This window comes from Loxodonta africana, chromosome 13 (genome assembly GCF_030014295.1).
Source record: "Loxodonta africana isolate mLoxAfr1 chromosome 13, mLoxAfr1.hap2, whole genome shotgun sequence".
In the NCBI taxonomy this organism is placed as follows: Eukaryota; Metazoa; Chordata; class Mammalia; order Proboscidea; family Elephantidae; genus Loxodonta; species Loxodonta africana.
The window spans coordinates 64688723-64711381 of NC_087354.1; the positions used below are offsets into that span (position 1 = coordinate 64688723).

General features: G+C 39.6%; 1 protein-coding gene across 2 annotated transcripts in view; it reads left to right on the forward strand.

Moving 5' to 3' along the window:
- GAB1 (GRB2 associated binding protein 1) overlaps positions 1–22659 on the forward strand; it is a 143914-nt gene that overhangs the window by 100828 nt on the left and 20427 nt on the right. For both annotated transcript variants that reach the window (XM_003417503.4, XM_003417502.4), the window contains exons 3-6: positions 6173–6398; positions 10431–11032; positions 12268–12353; positions 12543–12846. In XM_003417503.4, coding sequence (XP_003417551.1) covers positions 6173–6398; positions 10431–11032; positions 12268–12353; positions 12543–12846 — 1218 coding nt within the window. The remainder of the gene's footprint in view (positions 1–6172; positions 6399–10430; positions 11033–12267; positions 12354–12542; positions 12847–22659) is intronic.

Here is a 22659-nt window from a genome sequence, read left to right on the forward strand (position 1 = left end):
CTCTAGGATCACTATGAGTCGGAATTGACTTGATGGCAGTGGCTATTATGATTATTGCTATTTTTCCACCAAAGCTAAAGTGTTGAAACATAATAAAAGAGAGGCCAGCTTTTACGTGTATTCCCAAATATCTTTCCAGTATAAGCAAATACTAGCACGACATTTAGAAACTGTAAGACTTGCAATTTACTGATTCTTGAAAGGGGAAATATTTGAGTTGGACTGTAGAGACTGCAGTTTGGCATTTTTGACTAGGATTTCCATATTTAAGTGAGAAGTTTTGTTAAAAAAAATAATAAGGAACAAAAATGAAACTATCCAAAGGTAAACTGTTAAGTTTTAGGATTACTGTTTTCCTCGAATAAGGTAGCCTGGCAGATGTGTGATTTTTTTCAAGGGGATTATGTGTGATGTGTAGTATATGAGGGGTTTTGGAATTGAAAGGACGTTCTGTGTGCCTTCAAAGTCGGTTTTTCAATTGAGAGCAAATTTGAAAGGAGCAAGGCTGTTCCTGGTCCAATTTATCTGCTCAGCTCTAGCCATGCAGGATGGCACATCTGTAATTCTGAAATTCACCTCAATTATTTAGGCCTCCCTGTCTTCCTAGACATCTAGTAAATTCATCCTGTAAAGCAATGTTTCTCAATCAGGGAGGTTTTATTTCTTTTTATCTACTTTGTATTAAGGTATAACTTTACTATATAGGGCCCAAATTTTTAAGTGTACAGTTCAATATAGTTTTATATATCTATCTAGGTACATAGATATCTGTGTAACCACCATTTGGAACAAGAAATAAAACATTCCTGCCTCCTAAAAAACTTTTTCATGCACTTTTCCAATAAAACCCCCACCCACATGTAATCATTATCCTGCCTCTGTCCCAATAGATTAGTTTTGCCTATTTATGAACTTCATATAAATGGAACCATTGAGTCTGGCTTCTTTCTTCCAATATTAAGTCTGTGAGATTTATCCATGTTGTAGCATGTAGTAGGAGTTCATTCTTCTCACAAATTATTGATCCACTTGAATGTTAACGGACATTTGGGTTGTTTCCTGTTTTTAGCTAATACAAATAAAGCTGCTATGAACATTCTTATATGTCTTTTGGTGGACATGAACAGTTATTTGGGCGTATATCCATGAGCGGAATTGCTAGTTCATGGGATATATGTATATAGAGGTTTTGTAGTAGATTTAGTACATTTAGTTTCTAAAGTGTATTCTCACTAGCAGTGAAGGAGAATTCCACTCCCTCTATATTCTTATTGGCACTTGGTATTATCAGTCTATCTAATTTTAGCCATTCTGGTGGGTGTGTAGTGATATCTCATTGTAGTTTAATTCGCATTTTCCTGAGGATTAATTCACCAGAGAGTTACGTCTTTGTGTTTTCTGTTTTGTTTTGTTTTATTATATATTTTCAAGCTACTGTCCTTGAGATCTTGTTTCATTGGGTCTCCTGAGGCACCTGGATTTCTAAAATTCCCACTAATGATTCTGGTTAACCATCATGGCATTTGTCAGAACTTCCTAAGGTTTTATTTTGAAGTCTCTAAGAATGTTTTTATAGTCTAGTAAGGAGAGGGACATGAGAAATAGGAAGAAGGTAGGAATTTTTTCCTCTTGAAACACATTAAACAAATTGAGCTATGATTAAGGGTCTTCAGTACTTGATTAAAGAAATTGAAGAAACTGTAGGTTACCTCTCTGAAAATGGCAGCTATTGCTGTTTCTTGTTTTTATCCATTTGTTATATTTATCTTCAAAAATGTTCTTCCACAGAAAGATGGTGGGTTCAAAAGGGAGACTATGGTTATTTTGGCAAACTCTTTATGCACGCTTGTAGTTCTTATTTGATAATTAGACATAGTACCTATTCAAAATGTTTTTCTATACGCAAAATTCTACAAAAGGTCAGGTAAATCAGTAGAAACAGGTTAACTTTGATCTTTTTACCTCTAATTGCAAACAAAAAAAGTTAAAACTGTTTTATAATAGAAACCCAAAAAAGTTTATCAGCAGGTGTAGCTCATCTTTAGAGAAAAGAATTCTAGGTGGTCTCTTGACAAGAACACGGGCAATACCAATTGTACTACCATGTACTCAAATATAGAAAGTTAACGATTACAGAATCAGAGCTCCTAACGCATCAACTTTGAATATTCTGTTAGCTGCTGTTGCGTCAGCCCCTGACTCGTGGCGACCCTATGCACAAAGGAACAAAACATGATCAGTTGCACATTGGACCCTTGTAACCCAGAGGGTTTTCACTGGCTGCTTTTTGGAAGTACATCACCAGGCCTTTCTTTCTAGTCCATCTTAGTACAAACGTCACTGAAACCTATTCAGTGTCAAGGCAGCACACAAGCCTCCGCTGACAGATGGGTGGTGGCTACATGAATCGAAGCTGGGTCTTCCATATGGAAGGTGAGAGTTCCACCCCTGAACCACCACTGCCCTCACTGAAATGTTCTACCTTGCCAGTGAAGAGTAGAACTGCTTCCCTGGGCTTAGGCTCTCATTTCATTTGGTTTTAAAAAAAAATCATTTTTTTGAGTATTTAGAGGCATTACCTACAAACCCTAACTTCTGTGAGGGACACTAACAACAGAGCATTTGGTCCCAAACAGGATAAAACTATGTAGTATGCTAAGGGGTTGTGGGCCAGTTATTGTTTACGTATCTTCTCACATGATCACCTTACATGATAATCTACTCCTCACTGAAAGTTCGCTAAGACTTTCCTTAGCAGTAGTTATTAACTTTCTAAGTAAATTCCAGCTGTTTATTAGACCTTTTTTTAAAAAATTAGACCTTTAATGAATGTTAATTACACTTTTCTTCATGCCTAAAGATGGGAAATAATTTTATACACATAAGCAAACCCTGAACCTTTGTTTTGTTCTCAGAAACTTGATGCCAACATTACTTAATGGCAGCATTACTTAGAAAGAGCAATAATTGAGAAACTCAAACAAGACAACACAAAGTGATCTGCTTGGCTACTTGTATGCTTAGAGCAGAGGTGGAACAAAAGTCTTTTTCCAGAGCACTTGGTTAACTCTGAACAGAAATTTTATATCAGAGAATATTTGACACAATGCAATGCTTATATTAAAATATGTGGAGCCGAGTATATAGTCAAATTAATATGAATAAAATAGCCCCAGAGACTAAAGCTTTGAAAATCACGTATTTCCTGAGCCAAAGTGGGAGAACCCCCCCACCTTACAGTCCTTTGTATGCCAGTGTTGTTCGGAGTGGTTGGACTCTCTTTTCATGGCTGTTTAAAGGTTTTTTCTTTCATGAGCTTGTTAGTGAAAATAATGAAAGTTTTTCTCTAGTTCTTGCCTCTTAGAAGTACGTATAAGTTGTCACTTATTGTGAGCAAAATACTTTAAAAAAAAAAAATAGGAACCTTTGCATCCAAAGCCTCTTTGCAGAAAATTGAGAGGATCTTGCAGTTATAAAGAGGGTAAAACACTTTGGTCATTTGCAGGTGAGAGAAATGGAAAGTTAAAAATGAGATCGCCCCACTGCGTTAATAACACAAGGTCAGACAAATGTGATTGCCTGGCTGTGTGGGTTTTTTTCCCCTTAAGATGAACCACTCAGTTCATCCAGTGTATAGCCGTGAAGTTTAGAAAAAAATACTAAAAGAAGCATGCATCTAGAAATATAACCACCTGGAAAAGTTATTTTAGGAATTACAGTGGAGAACTAGAATTCATACTGTTTATATAGTGAAGCGTTTCCAGTGTTGTGTTTTATTTTGTTTTGGTCAGAATTAAAACTTAAAGTGGGTTATGCAATTTCACCATGCCTTTTACTGCATAGGAGCCCTGGTGGCACAGTGGTTAAGTGTTCTGCTGCTAACCAAAAGGTCGGCAGTTTGAATCCACCAGCCACTCCTTGGAAACCCTATGGGGCAGTTCTACTCTGTCCTATAGGATCACTATAAGTTGGAATCAACTTGATGGCAATGGGTTTGGTTTTGAGTTTGGTTTGGTTAGGACTCATAAGGTCCGTAGGTAGAGCAAACGGTCTGCACTTACCTGCTAAACAAAAGGGTCATCCAGCAGTACCATGGAAGAAATGGCCTGGCAATCTGCTTCCATTACGATTACAGCCAGGAAAACCATATGGTGTAATTCTCTCTAACACACAAGTCACCGTGAGTCAGAATGGACTGGCTGGAACTAACGACAACAGTAGGGCTGTGGAGCAAGTTCCAAACTCCATGCACAGCTGAATGGGTCTTGCAGATTTGGGAGCCCTCATCTCAGTGCCCCTTCCTTTTAACCTCTTCCACTTTGACACAGAGAAAGTGCTCATTGAGTATCAGCTGGGTGAATGGGACATTTAATGATCATGTACTGCATGTAAAACATAGTGAAACATAGGAGTTCTGATATGTTTTTGTTTTGAGAACCATAGATTTTTGCATAATATTTATTGAGGACGTGCTTTAAGGCATTGATGGTTCAGTGGCAGAATTCTTGCCTTTCTTGTGGGAGACCTGGGTTCAATTCCCAGCCAGCGCACCTCATGCACTTGGACTGCATATTTCGACCTATAGTTGGAGATTACTACTACGTACTACCCGTTGCTGTTGAGTTGATTCCGACTCGAGCGACTGCTCCATAGGGTTTCCAAGGCGTGGCCGGTAGATTGTAACTGTGGACCTTTTAATTAGCAGCCGTAGCTCTTAACCACTGTGCCACTAGGGCTCCTCAGTTGGAGCTTAGACCACAGTTTAGACCTACAGCTGGAGATAACCTGATACATTTAGCCATACTAAAATGGTAGTGTTTAAGCTTTACGGTTAGGATATGAGTTTCTGTGCCTAGGAGGAAGAGATATAAAATGAGCTTTGTTGTGGTATATACGTGAATATTAAAGTTGAATACATAAAGACATTATCAAAAGCACTTAGACTCATTCTATGGTATCTAGAGAAGACAGAACAGGCATTTAGCCCCTCCTTGGTGAATTCTATATATACTCCCATACCACTTGTTAGGATATTTTATGTGATGTTCTGTTGTGAAAAATCTGTTTCAGCCCAACCTTTTCTCTTACATTACGAAGAGACAATAAACGATCTATTCATGTATAAGCATTTACTTTTCTTAGATTAGTTATAGCCTTGTGTGCCTAACCAGATTAACAGCATTTTTCTTCTGGGCCCTTAAAATTATACTTAGTTATGTCAGTGATTGCTGTGGGATTTTATTTCTAGGTTTTCAAATTGCTTCTGTATATACAATTTAGTTATTTTCACATGTCTTCTCAGAATATAGTTATTTTCACATGTCTTCTTTACTTGCTGCTCCCCTTTTTATGGAGGTATTATAGAAATCCAGAAATCCTGGTGGCATAGTGGTGAAGAGCTACAGCTGCCAACCCAAAGGTTGGTGGTTCAAATCCACCAGGGACTCCTTGGAAACTCTATGGGACAGTTGTACTCTGTCCTATAGGGCCACGATGAGTCGGAATTGACTCGACGGCAGTGGGTTTGGTTTTTTGTTGTTGTTGTTGTTTATAGAAATCCACTAAGTGGCAAAAGCTGTGAGTTGAGGAAGGAGGTGATAATGCTTTAAACTCTTTTCTTGAACGTGAGTAGATTTTATTTTCACCAGTCTTAGAATTAGAAATAGTTCTGTCTAGTCCACTGATAAGTAGAAAGAAAAGAATGAACAGCAAAATAAACACAGAGTGCAGCTCTGACCCTGGTACCCACAGCACCATGGGGCTGTAGATACCATGTAATAAAATGGGTCTCTTTAGGAAGGTTGGCTTGACTTAGGAAGCACTGTATTATCATAGAAAAAAAAAAATAATAAATCTGCCAAGAACATAGGACATTTTCATTCCCAATAGCCTCAAAACTAAAGACCGATCCAGGCAATGCTAACCATGGCTTTTTTTAGAGCCTCTGGAGTGGAGAAAGGATCCTATTCTTCAGATCTCTTTGACACGGATCAGTTCTTTCCTATGTAAATGCCGCCATGTAGGTAGTATTTGTCTTAACTGACATTACCGTGGCTTATTCTGGTTTTTGTGTGTTTAAACAGTTCATCTTCAAACTTTCAAAGTTTTGTTTGATAAAGAAAAAAGCTCTTGAAATGTGAGAGACGGTGATAGTTAAACTTTGATGTTGCAGATGCTGTGAAGCCACCTGGCCCTTCCTTACAAGCACCAGCTGATTTACCTTTACCTGTAAATACAGCACCACCGTCCACACACGTGGATTCATCCTCTGCTACTCTACCTCCTCCATATCAGCTAATTAACCTTCCACCACACCTGGAAACTCTTGGCATCCAGGAGGATCCTCAAGACTACCTCTTGCTAATCAACTGTCAAAGCAAGAAGCCTGAACCCATGAGGTAACTCGTGCTCTGTGTGTGTGTGTGTGTGTGTCTAAGTTTAAGAATCCTATCTTTATGTTTTTTACCCTTAAGCCATCTATATAGGCTTATTTTTCGGGTTTATATTGCTCCATTGATGGTTTCTGATATTCAGGAGATTTTACTGAAGACACCCAATGTCTGCATCTTTGGACAAAGACCAATTTTATCGACATAGCTCTTTTGGAGATCTTTCAATACTTTCATAGTCTTTGTTACAGACTTACAGTCTTACTTGCTTAACAGATTTCACTGATTTATAAATGGTGATCTTGCTCCATTTCTTATGTGATTGTAAACCAGCCAAGGGTCATCTTTGGTTTCTGAAGAAGGAGAGGAATACCTACTACTAGAAGATTTTGAAAGCAAAACGATTCCATTGCAGTGAGTGTGTCGTGGTTGTTTTGGATCTGTGTGAGAAATTAATCATACAGGTAAAATCCCAATATAGCAACTTCTGTGGAATATACAAATTGGGTTGTAATGAAATTTGATAAATTAAAGATACTGCTAAAAGACTATTTCCAGTCTTCATACCTAGTAATGAAACAGAGCTTAACTCCCAAGCTTTACCTTTACAAAATATTAAGTGAAAATAAGTATATGGAGTTCAGTGCTGACAGGAGGGGTGATAAAGCCTTTCGCAAATCCTCCATTTCCTTGTCATCTCCGTCCCTGTTCTCACATCCCCTCCTCTTCTGAAGTATCAGAGATTTTAATTGGATCATTCTTGTCACTCAGTGTTGAGTAGATAGAGAGCTTGAGGTGACAGAGGGAGTTGGAGAGCAATTCTTTCACTCTTTGAAAAGGGAGCAGGAAACCTGTCTCTCCCATTAGCAGCTGTGTGACAAATAGAGAAATCAAGGAATTCTGTGACTTCAGGTCTTCGCTGGTTATTTGGGCACATTATCTTAATTTCCAGAATAAAAGTGGGAGCGAATTGCAAAATAGATGTAAAAGATGCTTTTAAACAGGTTATAAAATATTTCTATGAGAAAAATTATTGTTTTTCATATAGAAAGTGACTGTTACCTGGGCTAGGACCAGACAAAGCACTTGTTCAAAAATGTTATATGTAGAATTTGTAAAGACCCACAAAAATGCCGAAAAAGATTTATATGTATTTGTTGTAATGGGATTTTGCCTGTAAGGACAAAAAGTAATTTTATAAATCAGCATTAGTCAATAATATCAAATTCTAACTTGATTTTGCCTGTTTGCTGTGAGTTACTTGGAATTACACACTTGCAACTTTCTTAGCTATATTATGCTACTAACTAAGATTTTATTTTATGGAGCTTCGAAGTCATTTTTTTATATCAGCTTTTTAAAAACCAACAGCTAAGTGACATTTTTTCCAGCACCTTTTCTTCTTTTTATATACTCTCTTTCAGTGATTTTACTGGTATCAAAGCTTTCCTGTTATAATTTAGAAATTAATAATTTCTTAAGCATAATTAAGAAATTATCCTAAAAATCATTGCCCAGCTAGATTTTGAATCTATATTTTGCAGAAGCAACCACTGAATAACAAATACCTATGCAGTACCCTCTGTGGGGTTGATATGAGTCAGAATCAGTCCCACGGCAGCGGGTTTGGTTTTTTGGTTTTTGATGTGCCCACCATTTTGCTAGGTGTAGCCCTGGTGGCACAGTGGTTAAAAACTCAGCTGCTAACTAAAAGGTCGGCAGTTCAAGTCCACCAAGCGCTCCTTGGAAACTCTATGGGGCAGTTCTACTCTATCCTATAGGGTCAGTATGGGCATCAATTTGATGGTGATGGATTTTTTTCGTTTTATGGAGGTCTAAGCTAATTATATTAGATACAGCCTTTCAGATAAAGTTGCCTTCAGAGCGTATAAGCAAAGTTAGTTAAGAAGGCAAAACCTACAAGCATTAAGTATTTATAGAACAATTCAGTATATGGAAGTTCTTTTGCAAACTCTTATTCATCCTGCAAAACTCAGCTCAGACATACGCTCCTTTGGGAAGCATTCTGCAACCTCCCAGGATGGAATAAATGTCCATCTGGATTGCCATAGCATCCTGGTCATGCCTCCGTATCTCGATCATAGTATTGTAAATAGCTTGATATTTTTTGTGTATTTGCCACTAAATTATCAGCTATTCAAGGGCAAGAAACTTTATTACTCATTGTACCTCTAGCTACCCTTAACTCGCATGTTTGAATTAATTGAAGTGCAAATTTTTAAATATGCCTTGGTGCTTTAGAAATCCCAAGATGGGACAGTGCAAGTGTTTTTCAGATTTAGAAAGCTTCACAGGAGTAGTAGGATTTGAATTACACCTAATTGGTGAGAGAAAGGGGAGGTGAGAATGCGCATGATGGGAGGTAGATGACAGAGAGGGCCTGGATGACAAGGAGTAAAGGGTCTGATTTGGTGAGTAGTAGGAAATAGGATAGAGCACTGAAGTTGGAGCAAGGTTATTAGTAGCCTCAAGGCCAGGTGGAGTAGTTTGTGGCCTTCATGTCCTTCCCACAGCCTGTAAGTCCTTAATAGGTTTTTCTCTGAGTAAATGAGTGATGTGAAAACTGTGTTTTGAAAATATTGATCTTATAACAGCACGGTCCCAGTGAAATTGATTTGATGAAGTCCAGTTAGGACTAGAGAAAGAAGTTCAGTTAGGAGAGCTCAGTAATGTAGATATCATCAGAGATGCGGGCCTGAACTTGGGGTGGTGACAGTAGGAATAGGGCAGGGGAACCAAGAGGTAGACAGGAAGAAGGACTACGTACCCGAGCAACAGTGGGCATCAAAGAGAAGTTGGCTGGGTTTTGAGCCTAGAAGATCTGGGTAAAGACTTTTTTTTTAATGGAAGTCAGGAAGGGGAATCCATTTGAGAAGTAAGGTGAATTTGGTTTGAGGCACATGGAGCCAGGTAGAAATGTCCTTTAAGCAGTTTGAAGATCTGGAAGGCAAGAGTTTGGTACCAAGATGGGAATTGTGAACATTCAGTGGAAAGTGAAGTCATGGCATGTGTAATAAAGGATTTGGGGACTGAACTCAGTTTGCCATTTCCAGGTGGAGAGAGAAAAGGGAGCCAGTAATGAGACAAGGGAATAATCACGAGGAAGAAACGCAATCAGGATAGCACAGTATGGGTTCTCTGATACCACAGAGGGAGCGTTGAATGAAGAAATGCAACACGCAGCACCAGATGTTACTAATAAATCAAGTTATTTAGAGAAATATTAAGTTTAAATTCCTACAGGACTGCGAACAGCATGCATAGATAGTTCAGGCGACTTGTTTAGCATGAAAGAAGTGAGTTGCTGGTACCAATGGTTTCATCCTGGCGCTTGCCCAGATTGCAGATGTACTCAAAGTATAAACTATTTTTCAGGAAGATTTCTCAAGGTTACTGTCTGGAACTGGTTAAATCTGTGTCTTGTATTTTGATGCCCTTCATCATATAGGCTGAATGTGTGTTAAAGAAAATGAGTAGAAAGGAAGATATATAGAACTTATTAAGTCTGCCCCTCCATGTAGGTCACACTGAATTGATTCAATACCATGTGATTGTTTAGTTTTACAGATCAATGAGTTTGCTACAGGTGGGTTAAAGGGCAAGCAGTCACACTTATAAAATTGTACTGGCGCTACGTTTCTGCATGGTGTTCAGAGGAAAAGCTTATCCTTGTGTCTATGCCTTAATCATTTCCCTTTCTCACAATTTTATATCTAATTCCAGTGCTTCAGGGGTTGCGGTTTTATGTGTGGATTTAATAGGTGGAGTTGGGGGTTGTGGGCAGATGCAAGACAGGAATCGGGGAGAATGCTGTTGGGAGTTTTGTGGTGGTGGTTTTGTTGCCTGGTGTACAATCATAAAAACTAAAGAAACCTTTGTGCTTTAAATTCTTACGGATCATACAGAAAAAAAAAAAAGCCATATATGTTGATCGTTCATGTATAAATATATTTGTTGAAATGTAGTCTTATGTCTTCATCATACTAACGTTTTATTCTGTCGCTAACAATCTTGATTTAGAACACATGCCGACTCTGCAAAATCCACCTCTTCGGAAACAGACTGCAACGATAACGTCCCTTCTCATAAAAACCCTGCTTCTTCCCAGAGCAAACACGGAGTGAATGGCTTTTTTCAGCAGCAAATGATGTATGACTCCCCATCGTCACGTGCTGCATCTGTTTCTGTAGACTCCAGCCTTTATAACCTGCCCAGGAGTTACTCCCATGATGTTTTACCAAAGGTGTCTCCATCAAGTACCGAAGCAGATGGAGAACTCTATGTTTTTAATACCCCAGCTGGGACGTCGAGTGTAGAGACTCAAATGCGGCACGTATCTATCAGTTACGACATTCCTTCAACACCTGGTAACACTTACCAGATTCCACGAACATTTCCAGAAGGAACCTTGGGACAGACGTCCAAGCTAGAGACTATTCCAGATATTCCTCCACCTCGGCCACCGAAACCACATCCAGCTCATGACCGATCTCCTGTGGAAACGTGCAGTATCACACGCACGGCCTCAGACACTGACAGTAGTTACTGTATCCCGACAGCAGGGATGCCCCCGTCACGTAGCAATACCATTTCCACTGTGGATTTGAACAAATTACGAAAAGGTCAGCTCTAGTTGGCTTCTCCTATATAGAGTTAATGATAGAAAACCTGTTTTTCTGAATTTTTGTTCTTTTAAGTATAGTATGGGGTGAGATGACAGCCCTTTCCTCGCTCCTCCTTCCCAGCTCTGTAGCCGGAATACCAGTTTCAGTAGATTTTCTGGAAGAGAGGGCGTGTGTGTGCATGCTCTGCTGGAAGGGAGAGTTAGGGTTTTTCATCTCTGAAGAAGTATGGCTTTCATAATGCCTTCCTGCCTCCTTCCTATCTCCCGCTTTCTATATTTCCTGGGTGGGTAGGTCCCTGATGGGGCAGAAGAACAGGAAGTGGACCAGCCATGAAGCCTCTCCGGGTCACTCCCTTTCCTGTATTTGTGTGTCATTATGGGCACTTCTCTGACACATCTCTTGAGTTCTGTTTCCTTCCTATAAAACCAATTTTCACCTTGAGTCTAGCAGGTGATGTTCAGTTCCAGCCAAGCCATTATGCAGTTGGTTTGTTTGTTTTGAAATTTTTTCAGCACTGCATCTCTTTTCTCTGTTATCCCTAACAACGTCAATTTTTGCTAGTTGAGTATACTTTTCCTATACCATTTCCTAGAACCTGCCGCCAAAAGTTACATGCTTTGAGAGGAGAAAGTTGGGTCTGGGCTATTCTCTGAGATTCTTAAATTCCTAAAAATACAAAGCCAAAGTTTTAAATATAGGTGCCTACCCTAAAAACTGTCCACTAAAATTTATGTGTTTTGCAGCAGGGTTATCCAGCTGCCTAAAAGGACATAAAGATTTAAGACATCACAAATAGTACTTATTACTGGTACTTATTTAACGGTTCAATACCATTTTCTAACTCCCTTCTCGAAGCAAGTGAAAGACCTGATTAGAAGGGAAATATCACTTATTCTCAAGGTGATAGAAAAATGAGAAAGTAGAGGCATTTATCTTTTCTATCTTCAGATAATCCTATCTCATCCCAGGCCTAGACATTCACTCACTGTTATAATCAGATAGTGGTATCGGCTGGCCTATGAGTATCTGCATTTTCTAGTGGTTTAATTTACTAATTCAAATTATTATTATCCCATAATGTGTGATCATACTTTTTAAAATCTGTGCATGTGGGTGAGTGAAAAAGAGAGCATGTGCGTGTGTGGGGAGAGAGAGAAAGAAAGATCATTCCTAATCACCGTGAGAGCTGGCCAAGATGGGAAGAAATGTTGACAGTTTGTTCTTTATTTTAGATGCTAGCTCTCAAGACTGCTATGATATTCCACGAACATTTCCAAGTGATAGATCTAGCTCACTTGAAGGCTTCCACAACCACTTTGTAAGTATAATTGACCTTGGCGTCCTAGAACATATCTTATTGTCAGAACCTGCACTTAGTGCCCTGAGACTAAAGGAGATCACGAAGTAGCAGTACCCTCATATCCAGATGAATAGGCTTGACTTACGATTGTGTTTGCCCGTTTGACAGTAGTTTTTGTTTATTAAAAGAAATGTATGTGTGTTTTAGAAAATCAAAAATGTGTTGACAGTGGGAAGCGTATCAAGTGAAGAACTGAATGAAAATTATGTTCCTATGAATCCCAACTCTCCACCACGGCAACATTCCACCGGTTTTACGGAACCAATTCAGGAAGCAAATTATGTGCCAATGACACCAGGGACATTTGATTTTTCTTCATTTGGAATGCAAGTTCCTCCTCCGGCTCATATGGGCTTCAGGTCCAGCCCAAAGACCCCTCCCAGAAGGCCAGTGCCTGTGGCAGACTGTGAACCACCCCCCGTGGATAGAAACCTCAAGCCAGACAGAAAAGGTAAGGAGAGCATGGTGCAGAGAAAGGATGCGGGTTGCCCGTTAAGATCTGCATTGAACTGTTACAAAGTCCAAAATGGAAATGGAACTAGAAATTCTAAAGTATTTCCTGTTGCCTTAGTTACCAACTTTTTGAAATAAAGCAATACTGCTATTTATAGATTAATAATTATCGTGGTGTATATTGATGTCCAGGTGAGATTTAGCTCTCCTGTCTCTAGAGCAGAGGTTACAAACTAAAATACCCACAGGGATTGACAGGCAACAGGAGAGAATTAGGACAACTTGACCCAGCTAAATGGAGCACCTACTACTGGGCTCCAGTCCTTTTTTGACTTGTGAATACTTGGGCCTGTATAGGCAAATCGTCCGATGTTTCAAGAGTAGCCAGCAATTTGGATTTTGTATTTATTATCCTTTGATTTTTAAGCTCTATGAGCTAATTTGCCCTGGTGGCACAGTGATTGAGAGCTATGGCAAACTACAGCTGCTAACTCAAAGGTCGGCAGTTTGAATCCACCGGCCACTCCTTGAAAGCCCTATGGGGCAGTTCTACTCTGTCCTACAGGGTTGCGGAATTGACTTAACAGCCATGGGTTTATGAGCTAATTTAATTATTTAAAAATAAAATACAAACCAAACCAAACACTTCTGCAAGCTAGATACTGCCTTTCAATTGGTATTTTGTAACCTCTTCTCTAGAATATAGAATATCAAATCAGACTTAAAATTATCAATGTACTTGATATAATTATTTACGAACACAGAGGTTGCCTGTATAATCTTTCCATTCTATCAGTATAACAACGTCTTAAGAATTATTCCGCCTATGCTGGGGTGTAAAAAAGTGCTTCTAGTCTATTCTTTTATGTAAATAAATAAGTGCTTCTAGTCTGTTCTTTCCTACTGGCTTTCATAAGTAACATTAAATTCTAAAGCAGCATTGTCTTGAAGAACTCAGTGGAAAAGATACTTTTAAGCCAAATTGGTAATATAGACCCAAGTTTTAAAATTTTATGGTGTGAGTGGTTAAAACGCAGACAACTCACTGAGTTGCAGCATGCTGTTAGTGTGACTTAATCTTGAGAACCAAATAAGTTAGTGGGCTGCCTGTGTGATGCGTGAGCCTTGCCGCAGCAGGTTTCAGCACGTTCTATAAGTCTCATGTGCTGGGTATAGCCTTTTACAAACATGTCACGGTTGTATAAATTTCTCATTAACCTGGGCTTGGATCATTAATACTAGTTCTAATTACATTCCAGTTCTGGCAAACAGAGCTTGAGACTCGCCCAGAGTGTCTTAAGAAAAAGGAATTTGTTTTATTTTGAGTAAGGACATACCAGTGCCGAAACTAAAGAGCTCTCGGGATCTGAGGCCCTTCTGGGGACTCTTTCCAAGTCCTGCTCTCTCTGTCTCTGCATTTCCGTCTCGTGGCAAGTCTTGTATCTGCTTGGTTCTCTCACTACCAGACTGCACATTCCTTCCCTTTTCTCTGCTTTCTTTTGCTCTGTAAACCTCTACTTTTAATGGCTTCTGCTGCACAAGAGCTTTGGCCTGCAGTGCCCCTCTGTGGCCTCGGCTCTGCCTCATGGCTCCTTTCTGTGGCTCTTGCATCTTTGGCTCCTGCTGCTGATTGCCTTATTCATTATTTGCTCACTTCAGATTGCTAGGAGAGAATTTGATTAGTCCAATTTGTCTTTTCATACCAGGCTACGTGATTGATTGTAGGCCAAGCCACAGATTGGCTGCTGTTGGGTCAGGCACCCACCTTTGGTCCAAACTGCTAGAAAGAGGTGTGGAGGGGATGGGGGTTGGGGGGAGGCAGAGGTGGGCACTGGCTCCCAAGTGCAGTCCCAAGGGGGCACCTGATGAGGCACAGAATGGTATTCAGAGGCGCCACAAATATGAAAGACGCCTGACTGAGACAGCTGGACAAGTAGGGGGATGACATTTCTGATGATGCGTGGCCACTATCAACATCTGTTAATCTTGAAATGGAGGGGGCGCAGCATAGAGATTGCCCCAGGTACTTGTTACCCTCCCTGTGCCCTTACGGGAAGACAGTCCTGTGCAGGCACCCACGGCCACCAAGACAGCCGAAGAGGCATGGGCAGTTCTCTTAGAAAAATGTGAATGTCGTAGGCTTTTTACTTGAATATTTTTTTTTCTTCTGTTTCTTTTGGCCTTCACTTGTCTTCAGATCTGTCTTAGACATTATTAGTCAGTTTCTGTTTTCCATACAACATACAGAAGTATATGTGGACGTGTAGAGATTTGTAATTGAGCTCATGGAGTGCTGAAGGGTTATGATACAAGTGTCATGAGCTCTTTGAAATATTGAAATGTCTATTTTAATGCTAAACTGGTGCTTTCCTTATTTTCCTGTAATGAAAGCATGTTAGTGGCAGATCACTACTTTTTAAGCCAAAGCTTAACTGTTTTATCTCATGAAGTCCCACATAAGTGAGGATGGAAGTGGTCTGTTTGGGGAAAGGTGCAGAGCTGTAAGTGTGACCTGCTTTGCTCCCCCACCCACTCCTTCTTCCCTTGGGCTCTGCAGAACACAGCTTGAAAATTCTTGGTATAGCTCATAGTTATTGATACCACATGGTAAGCATAATACAGCATCAGAAAAAACCCCTACTTATATGTTAGAAAAATTTTAAGATCATAATGATACACTCACTTCATTTAGTACCATTTAGCTCAGAACGAGCTCATGTATGCCGTATTATTAGAAAACACATGAGTAAGTCTGTATCATAATATGGCATCTATAATACTGTGTATCATAAAAAAATGTGTATCATGGGTATTACATTTTTGTATAATTGTACCTCCTATGTGCATAATAAAAGCACCGTGTAGTCTAGTATATGAGAGATTAATTGTTCTAGTTCTCTAAACCAATCTGAAGTGACTCTACGGTAGAACAGAACAAAGTAGATAGGACTTGGTTATGTCTGGAGATTGCATTCAGTCATCGACCAGATTATTTATTGGGCATATTTACTAAGAAACAAAATGAGCTGAGAAAGAGCACCCAGAATGAAATATACACATCATTTTTGGAGAAATCAAAGAGAATAGGTTTAGCATAGTGATAAAGAGGTTACCAAAATCATAGTAATGAAAACAGGATTTTGCTTTTCTTTAGTACAATTCCATTTTTTTTTAAATAAATATGATAAAAGAGAGGCATGGGAAAGTAATGTTGCAGGTCTAGCTTTTTCCACTTTAGAAAATTACAACTCTTCAACAAAAACACATTTTAAAACCTAAATCCCAATATTGTAGCAGAGTTTATCCTTAAAAATTTTAATTGTGAAACAGATGTCTTACTTGGTCATGAAATTCTTGCCATCGTTCATAGCATTGTTATGAGCCTCTTTTAATTTCAAATTTTATGACATCTAATAAATGACAGTCTATTATTCCAGGGTCTCTTATTGACCAAAACTCATAATATGCAAATATAATTCTATTGAGTATGGCCTTGATTAGTTTTCAAAGCACAGGATAACCAAATAACTAGTTAAAATCCCAATACAAATAGTTTCTGTGATTGTCTAGTTTGTAAGAGTCTACAATAAATGAATAACATTCTAGTCTTGTTTATACCCTCAGTTATAGAAATCAGCTGCTGTACTTTGCAGTACAGATGAGTTTTTTGAATAGTTCTTGGTAATTAAAGCTCATAAATAGATACTCTAAACACCTAAGCTTAATGTATTACCATGGACCCTTTGTTGTACTATGGTGTCTCACATGTAGCTGTGATGCTGGAAGCTATGGCACTGATATTTCACATACCAGCAGGGTCACCCATGGCGGACAGGTTTCAGCAGAGCTTCCAGACTAAGACCAGGAAGAAGGACCTGGCGATCTCTTTTTAAAATATTGGCCATTGAAAGCCTTATGAATAGCAGCGGGACATTGTCTGATACAGTGCTGGAAGATGAGCCCCCCCAGTTTGGAAGGCACTCAAAAGATGACTAGGGAAGAGCTGCTTCCTCAAAGTAGAGTTGACCTTAATGACATGGATAGAATGAAGCCTTTAGGACCTTCATTTGCTGATGTGGCATGACTCAAAATGAGAAGAAACAGCTGCAAACATTCATTAATAATCGAAATGTGGAATGTACGAAGCATGAATCTAGGAAAATTGGAAATCATCAAAAATGAAATGGAACACATAAACATCGATATCCTAGGCATGAGTGAGCTGAAATGGACTGACTGGCATTGGCCATTTGGAATTGGACAATCATATGACCTACTGTGTCTGGAATAACAAATTGAAGAGAAATGGTGTTGCATCCATTGTCAAAAAGAACATTTCAGGATTTACCCTGAAGTACAATGCTGTCAGTGATAGGATAATATCCATACATGTACAAGGAAGAGCAGTTAATACGACTATTTACTCACCAACCACTAATGCCAAAGATGAAGAAATTGAAGATTTTTACCAACTTCTGAAGTCTGAAATTGATCAAACATGTAATCAGGATGCATTGATAATTACTGGCAATTGGAATGCGAAAGTTGGAAACAAACAAGAAGGATCAGTAGTTGGAAAATGTGGCTTTGGCGATAGAACTGATGCCGGAGAGCTCATGATAGAATTTTGCAAGACCAGTGACCAATTCAGTGGCCATACCCGTTTTTCAGCAACATAAACAGCAACTATACACGTGGACCTCGCCGGTTATACTCTTTGCGAGGCTTTGGATCTCCAAAAATGAGGAAGGAAAGGTCACTTTCCTGAGGAAGCTCACTGTCTATCTAGTTCAGGAGATAGACAAGCAACCACATTGTCGCGGTTAGTGGGGAAGGGGCTGAGGTAAGCTCTTGGTGCTATTGGGAAGGCTCCTCTGAGAAGAGTCTGAGAGGGTGAGTGGCAGTTACAGCATGGGAGAAGATCTTCTGGTCAGAATCAATAGATGCCCAGATCCTTTAAAAAGAGAGGGGATGGGACTGGCTCCGAGTGGTGAGTGGAAAAAGGGAGGGGGAAGATGGAGCAGAGGAAGGAATGCCTTGCACCTACCTGGTCCTGAGGGTGTTATAAACCATGCCAATGAGTTTGAACTTTATTCTGAGGACATCATGAAAGGATTTTAGGCAGGCAAGTGGCAATCAGGTTGGTTCCTACAAAGCTCATTCTGAGGCTTAAGAGTAAGAAAAATAATTATACTCTTTAATGTAAAATGTTACAAAATCACGTTTTCATCATCTCTTTCAGAGAGTTCCGGGTGCTGTGCCCACTTTTCAAAGCCTTGGTTTAGGGATGATGAAACAGGGAAGGCATAACAAAAGTCTTCCGGGCTCTCAGTAACTTCCTCAGCTTGGGGGACTTGAGTGAATTTTAGAAGTTTTGAGGCCCTTAGAGTATAGCTGGAGGTCAAATAGCCATATAGTGGGAATTCATCACTTTTAGGGAAACCAAACAGGTAAGTGAAACACACATTTAAGAAAAAAAAAAAAAAAAGAAAGGCTTCAGACACAGGATCTTCAGTTTCCTGGATGAATATCTGAAGCATGTCAGTGCCTTCGTTTTAAAGGGTGCCCTGCACTGTGTTCTCTGCTTTCGGCTACACAAGAGTGACGATGCTGCATCAGGCTTTTTCTGCCCTGGGATTACTGTTTGCGGAAGAAAGTACTTGTGCTGTTCGCAAGGCCGTGCTTCTTGATCAGTAAAGACCATCTCATCTTACTTTTTAATAAAAATTTACCAAATGAATAAAGTTATTCTATATCCCATATGCCTTCAGATAATAGAGAAACCTGATTTAACAAACAAACAAAACCATCAACTAGTAAACTGTACTTTGCAACGTGGAACGTTGCTAAAACCAAATCTAGCTTTAGTTTGTGATATACATATCAAGTATCTTATATATCTGAACTGATTTTTTCCTGGTCAATTCAAAATAAATTGTAAGCCTTTTTTTTTTTTTTTTTAAATGTCAAATAAATTGGTAAAGAATAGTCATCTAAAGCTACCTTTTTTTTTTTAAGAAGGTGACATTTTTTTTCCTTAACAGTTTTGTTTGCTATTTTCAAACCATTAAACTTAGGTTAATTTGCAGCAGTCTGCTTTCTAGTATATTTTTTATTCCATTTCATTCCTTTAGAGATCATCTATTTGAATATTTAGTATATTTGAGCCCTGGTGTTAGATTGTGAGGATACTAAGATGATAGGTACATTTTCTTCCTGGAGGAGCTTTCTTTGTAGTGAAAACAAACAGTTATGTTATATTCTCATTACAAAGTAACATTGATGTGGGGGAGTCAGACAGAAAGCAGAATCTATAATGACTCCTAAGAGATCTGCTGTGGCAACTGGCAATACAGGAAAGAAAGCCAGTTTGTGGTGGATCAGAGAGGGTGAATTAGTTCCAGTCGTGTAGTTTGAATGCCTGTGGGTATCCACGTGGGTGTCATTTAGGTTGTTAGATATCTAGATCAGAGTTTTGGGGAAATACCTAGGCCAATTTATGGGAGCAGATGATATAATCCAGAAATTGACAACAATCCAGTGTGAAATTGTCTTAACTTCTTAAGGGATTAAGAGAAATTTAAAGGGAAGGCAGAAGAGGCATGGAGACTGAGAAGGAATAGCTGGAGAGGCTGAACAGGCGGAATCAAAAGTTCAGCTGTTTCCAGAAAGAAGGAGTTAAAGTTTAAAGACCTACAGGTGTTCTCTAGATATTTCAACTGCCAGATGGGTGGTGGCCTGAGCCGGGGAGGGGGCGGGGGGAGGCCACATTGTAAACGGTGGAATTGGAGGTGATGAGTATAAGATTCTGGTAGGAAAAGAAGTAGAGACAATCGTAGTAAGTGGCAAATAGTAACTAGGGATAAAAAACCAGCAGACAGCAAGTAACTAGCAGGTTTGTTTGTTGGTGTGTGTGTCGCCACATGTATGTGATTGTAAGGTTTGAGAGATTTAAAGCATGTTTATTGTTTGAAAAAGCCCTTCCATTGCCTTCGGGTTGATTCCAACTTAGAGCAACCCTATAGGACAGAGTAGGACTGCTCCAAAGGGTTTCCAGAGAGCAGCTGGTGGATTCAAACTGCCAGCCCTTTGGTTAGCAGCCAAGCTCTTAACCACTGCGGCACCAGGGCTCCTTACAGTTTGAAGAGGAAGTGATTACCTTGTTCTGTCCAACGATCTGTGTTTAGCATTGCCTCACTGGATTTCTACAACAGCCTTCATTTTTCAGATGAGAAAACTGAGGCACTGAAAAGTTAAGCAACTTTCCCATGAGTCACAAGCCTAGGAAGGGCAAAGGAGGGATTCAGACCCAATCTTATTCCCAAGTCCATGATCCATGGCAAACATGTAAAAAGGGAGTTGTTGAAAATATAGCGAAGATGGGATAATACACATTTTTTATCTATTTTAAATGTCAAATACCATGGTTCTGGTCTGGTGTAAGATGGCATGGTGATAATTGGTTTGTGTCAGTATTCTTTTTACCGACCCTTTATATTCAAGTCTAGAATTTTCATTGTGATAACCAACCCTGATAAATATTCTTGTTAGAATAAAAACTAGAAATGTTTTGTTGGCATACGAGTATGGTAAAGATAAAATATTATTCACAGAGTAAATAGTATTGAAAAATCTTGATTCATTTGTATTGTATAAAAGATGCAGACTTTTTGGATTATTATTCTCTGAGTTCAGCATCTCTGATACTGTAAAATCAAGGCTGAATACTAAGTATTTGTTTTAGCACAACCCAGGCGTGTTGTGCCTTTATATTTAATTAGATATATAAAATTATATCTAATTTCATCTTGGATAATTGCCTCTTGTGTTATTGTATGAAATTAGTACAAAGGAAAGTCAAGATTTCTGTATTTGAGAATGATCTGGGGGCCAATATAGAAAAACTCAAAGGCTGTAATATAAACAAGCAGTTAAGAGAAACAGGGAGAAACTATGAGGGGCGGTTATATCCATCAATCTTATACCCACTATCTTAGTTATCTAGTGCTTCTATAACAGAAATACCGTAAATGGATGGCTTCGGCAAACAAACGTTTATTCTTTCATGGTCTAGTAGGCTAGAAGTCCAAAGTCCAAATTCAGGGCATCAGCGCCAGGGGAAGTCTTTCTCTCTCTGCTGGCACTCAAGGATGGTCCATGTCATCAATCTTCCCTTGGACTACGAGCTTCTCAGGCACAGGGACCCCGAATCCAAAGGACATGCTGTGCTCCCAGTGATACTTTCTTGGTGGTATGAGGTCACCCCCATCTCTCTGCTCCCATCTCTCTTTTAAATCTCAAAAGAGATTGGCTTAAATTATAGGTTAACCTTGTAGACTGAGTCTACATCACTGCTGCTAATTCCATCTCATTAACATCATAGAGATAGGATTTACAACACATAGGAACGTCACATCAGGTGACAAAATGGTGGGCAATCAGACAATACTGGGAATCATGACTTAGCCAAGTTGACAGATATTTTGGGGGGACAAGATTTCAATCCATGACATTCCACCCTTTGGCCCCCCAAAATTCCTGTCCTTGCCACACTTGAAACACATTCACCCAATCATATCATAGCAAAAATTCTTAAATCAACTCCAAGTCCAAATTCCATCCTGGGGCAAAATTCCTCTTTATCTGTGAAACCTAGAATATAAGTTATCTGCTTCCAAAGGACAATGGTAGAACAGGCACAAGCTAGACGTTTGCATTACAAACGGGAGAAATTGGAGGGAAAGAAGGGACAACAGGCACCAAGCAAGTCAGCAGAACACATTATAAGGCCTCTCAGCCCTGGGCTTCATCTCCGCCTTTCAGGCCCACTGGGATGACAACTCTGCTCCCTCAGCTTCTCAGCTTTGGCTAGCAGCCCCAACCCCTGGCGCACCTTAACAGCAGCCTCACATTCCAGAGCTGAGTTGACAAAGATCCGACCCTTTGAAACCTAGGAGGCCATGATCCTACTCTTTGAAATCGAGAAGGCCCTGCTTCACGTGTTCCTTCCAACAGTTCTGCTGATCTCCAAGCCACTCTAGGGATAGTTCTGTTCTTTTCTTGCAGGGCAACAGATGTAGTTCCTTTGGCCTGTTTCCTGCCTGTAGAATTCCAAGAGGCAGACAGCATCTCTCCTTTCTTTCTCTGTCCCCTCAGTCTAAGCTGATGAGTTTTCTGCTGTGGTAGTTAGTTAGATCCATCAGTCACAGGCTAAATCTTGTTAGCAGAAGTTTGTGTAGCCATGTCCTTGATGAAACTTCCAGGATACTGTCCTTAGTTCATACAACAGAATTCTCCAAATCTTTGTTTTCATTTCGCACAGTTCATTTTTAAGCCCATCTCTCTCCTCTCTCATTTTACTGAAAGCAGCAAGGAGAAACCAGGCGGCCCCTTTAAGATCTTGCTTAGAAATCTCATCAGCCAGATATCCAAGTTCATAACTTACAAGCTCTACCTTCCACCAAACATTTGAACATAGTTCATACAAGGTCTTTGTCACTGCATAAAAAGCATCACCCTGCTTCCATGACTCAATGACATGTTCATCATTTTCTTTTAAAGCCTTAGCAGAAGCACATTTTAACGTCCACATTTCTAGCAACATTCTGTTTGTGGCACCATATGTATTCTCTGACAATGGAGGCTTTTTCTGTAGCTCTCCTCACTTCCTTCTGGGCCCTCGTCAGAATTACGTTTGACGTCCATAATTCTACCAAAAGTCTCTTCAAGGCAATCTAGGCTTTTACTGTTAGGTACCTTGAAACTCTTCCAGCTTCTACCCATTGTCCAATTCTAAATCCACTTCCACATT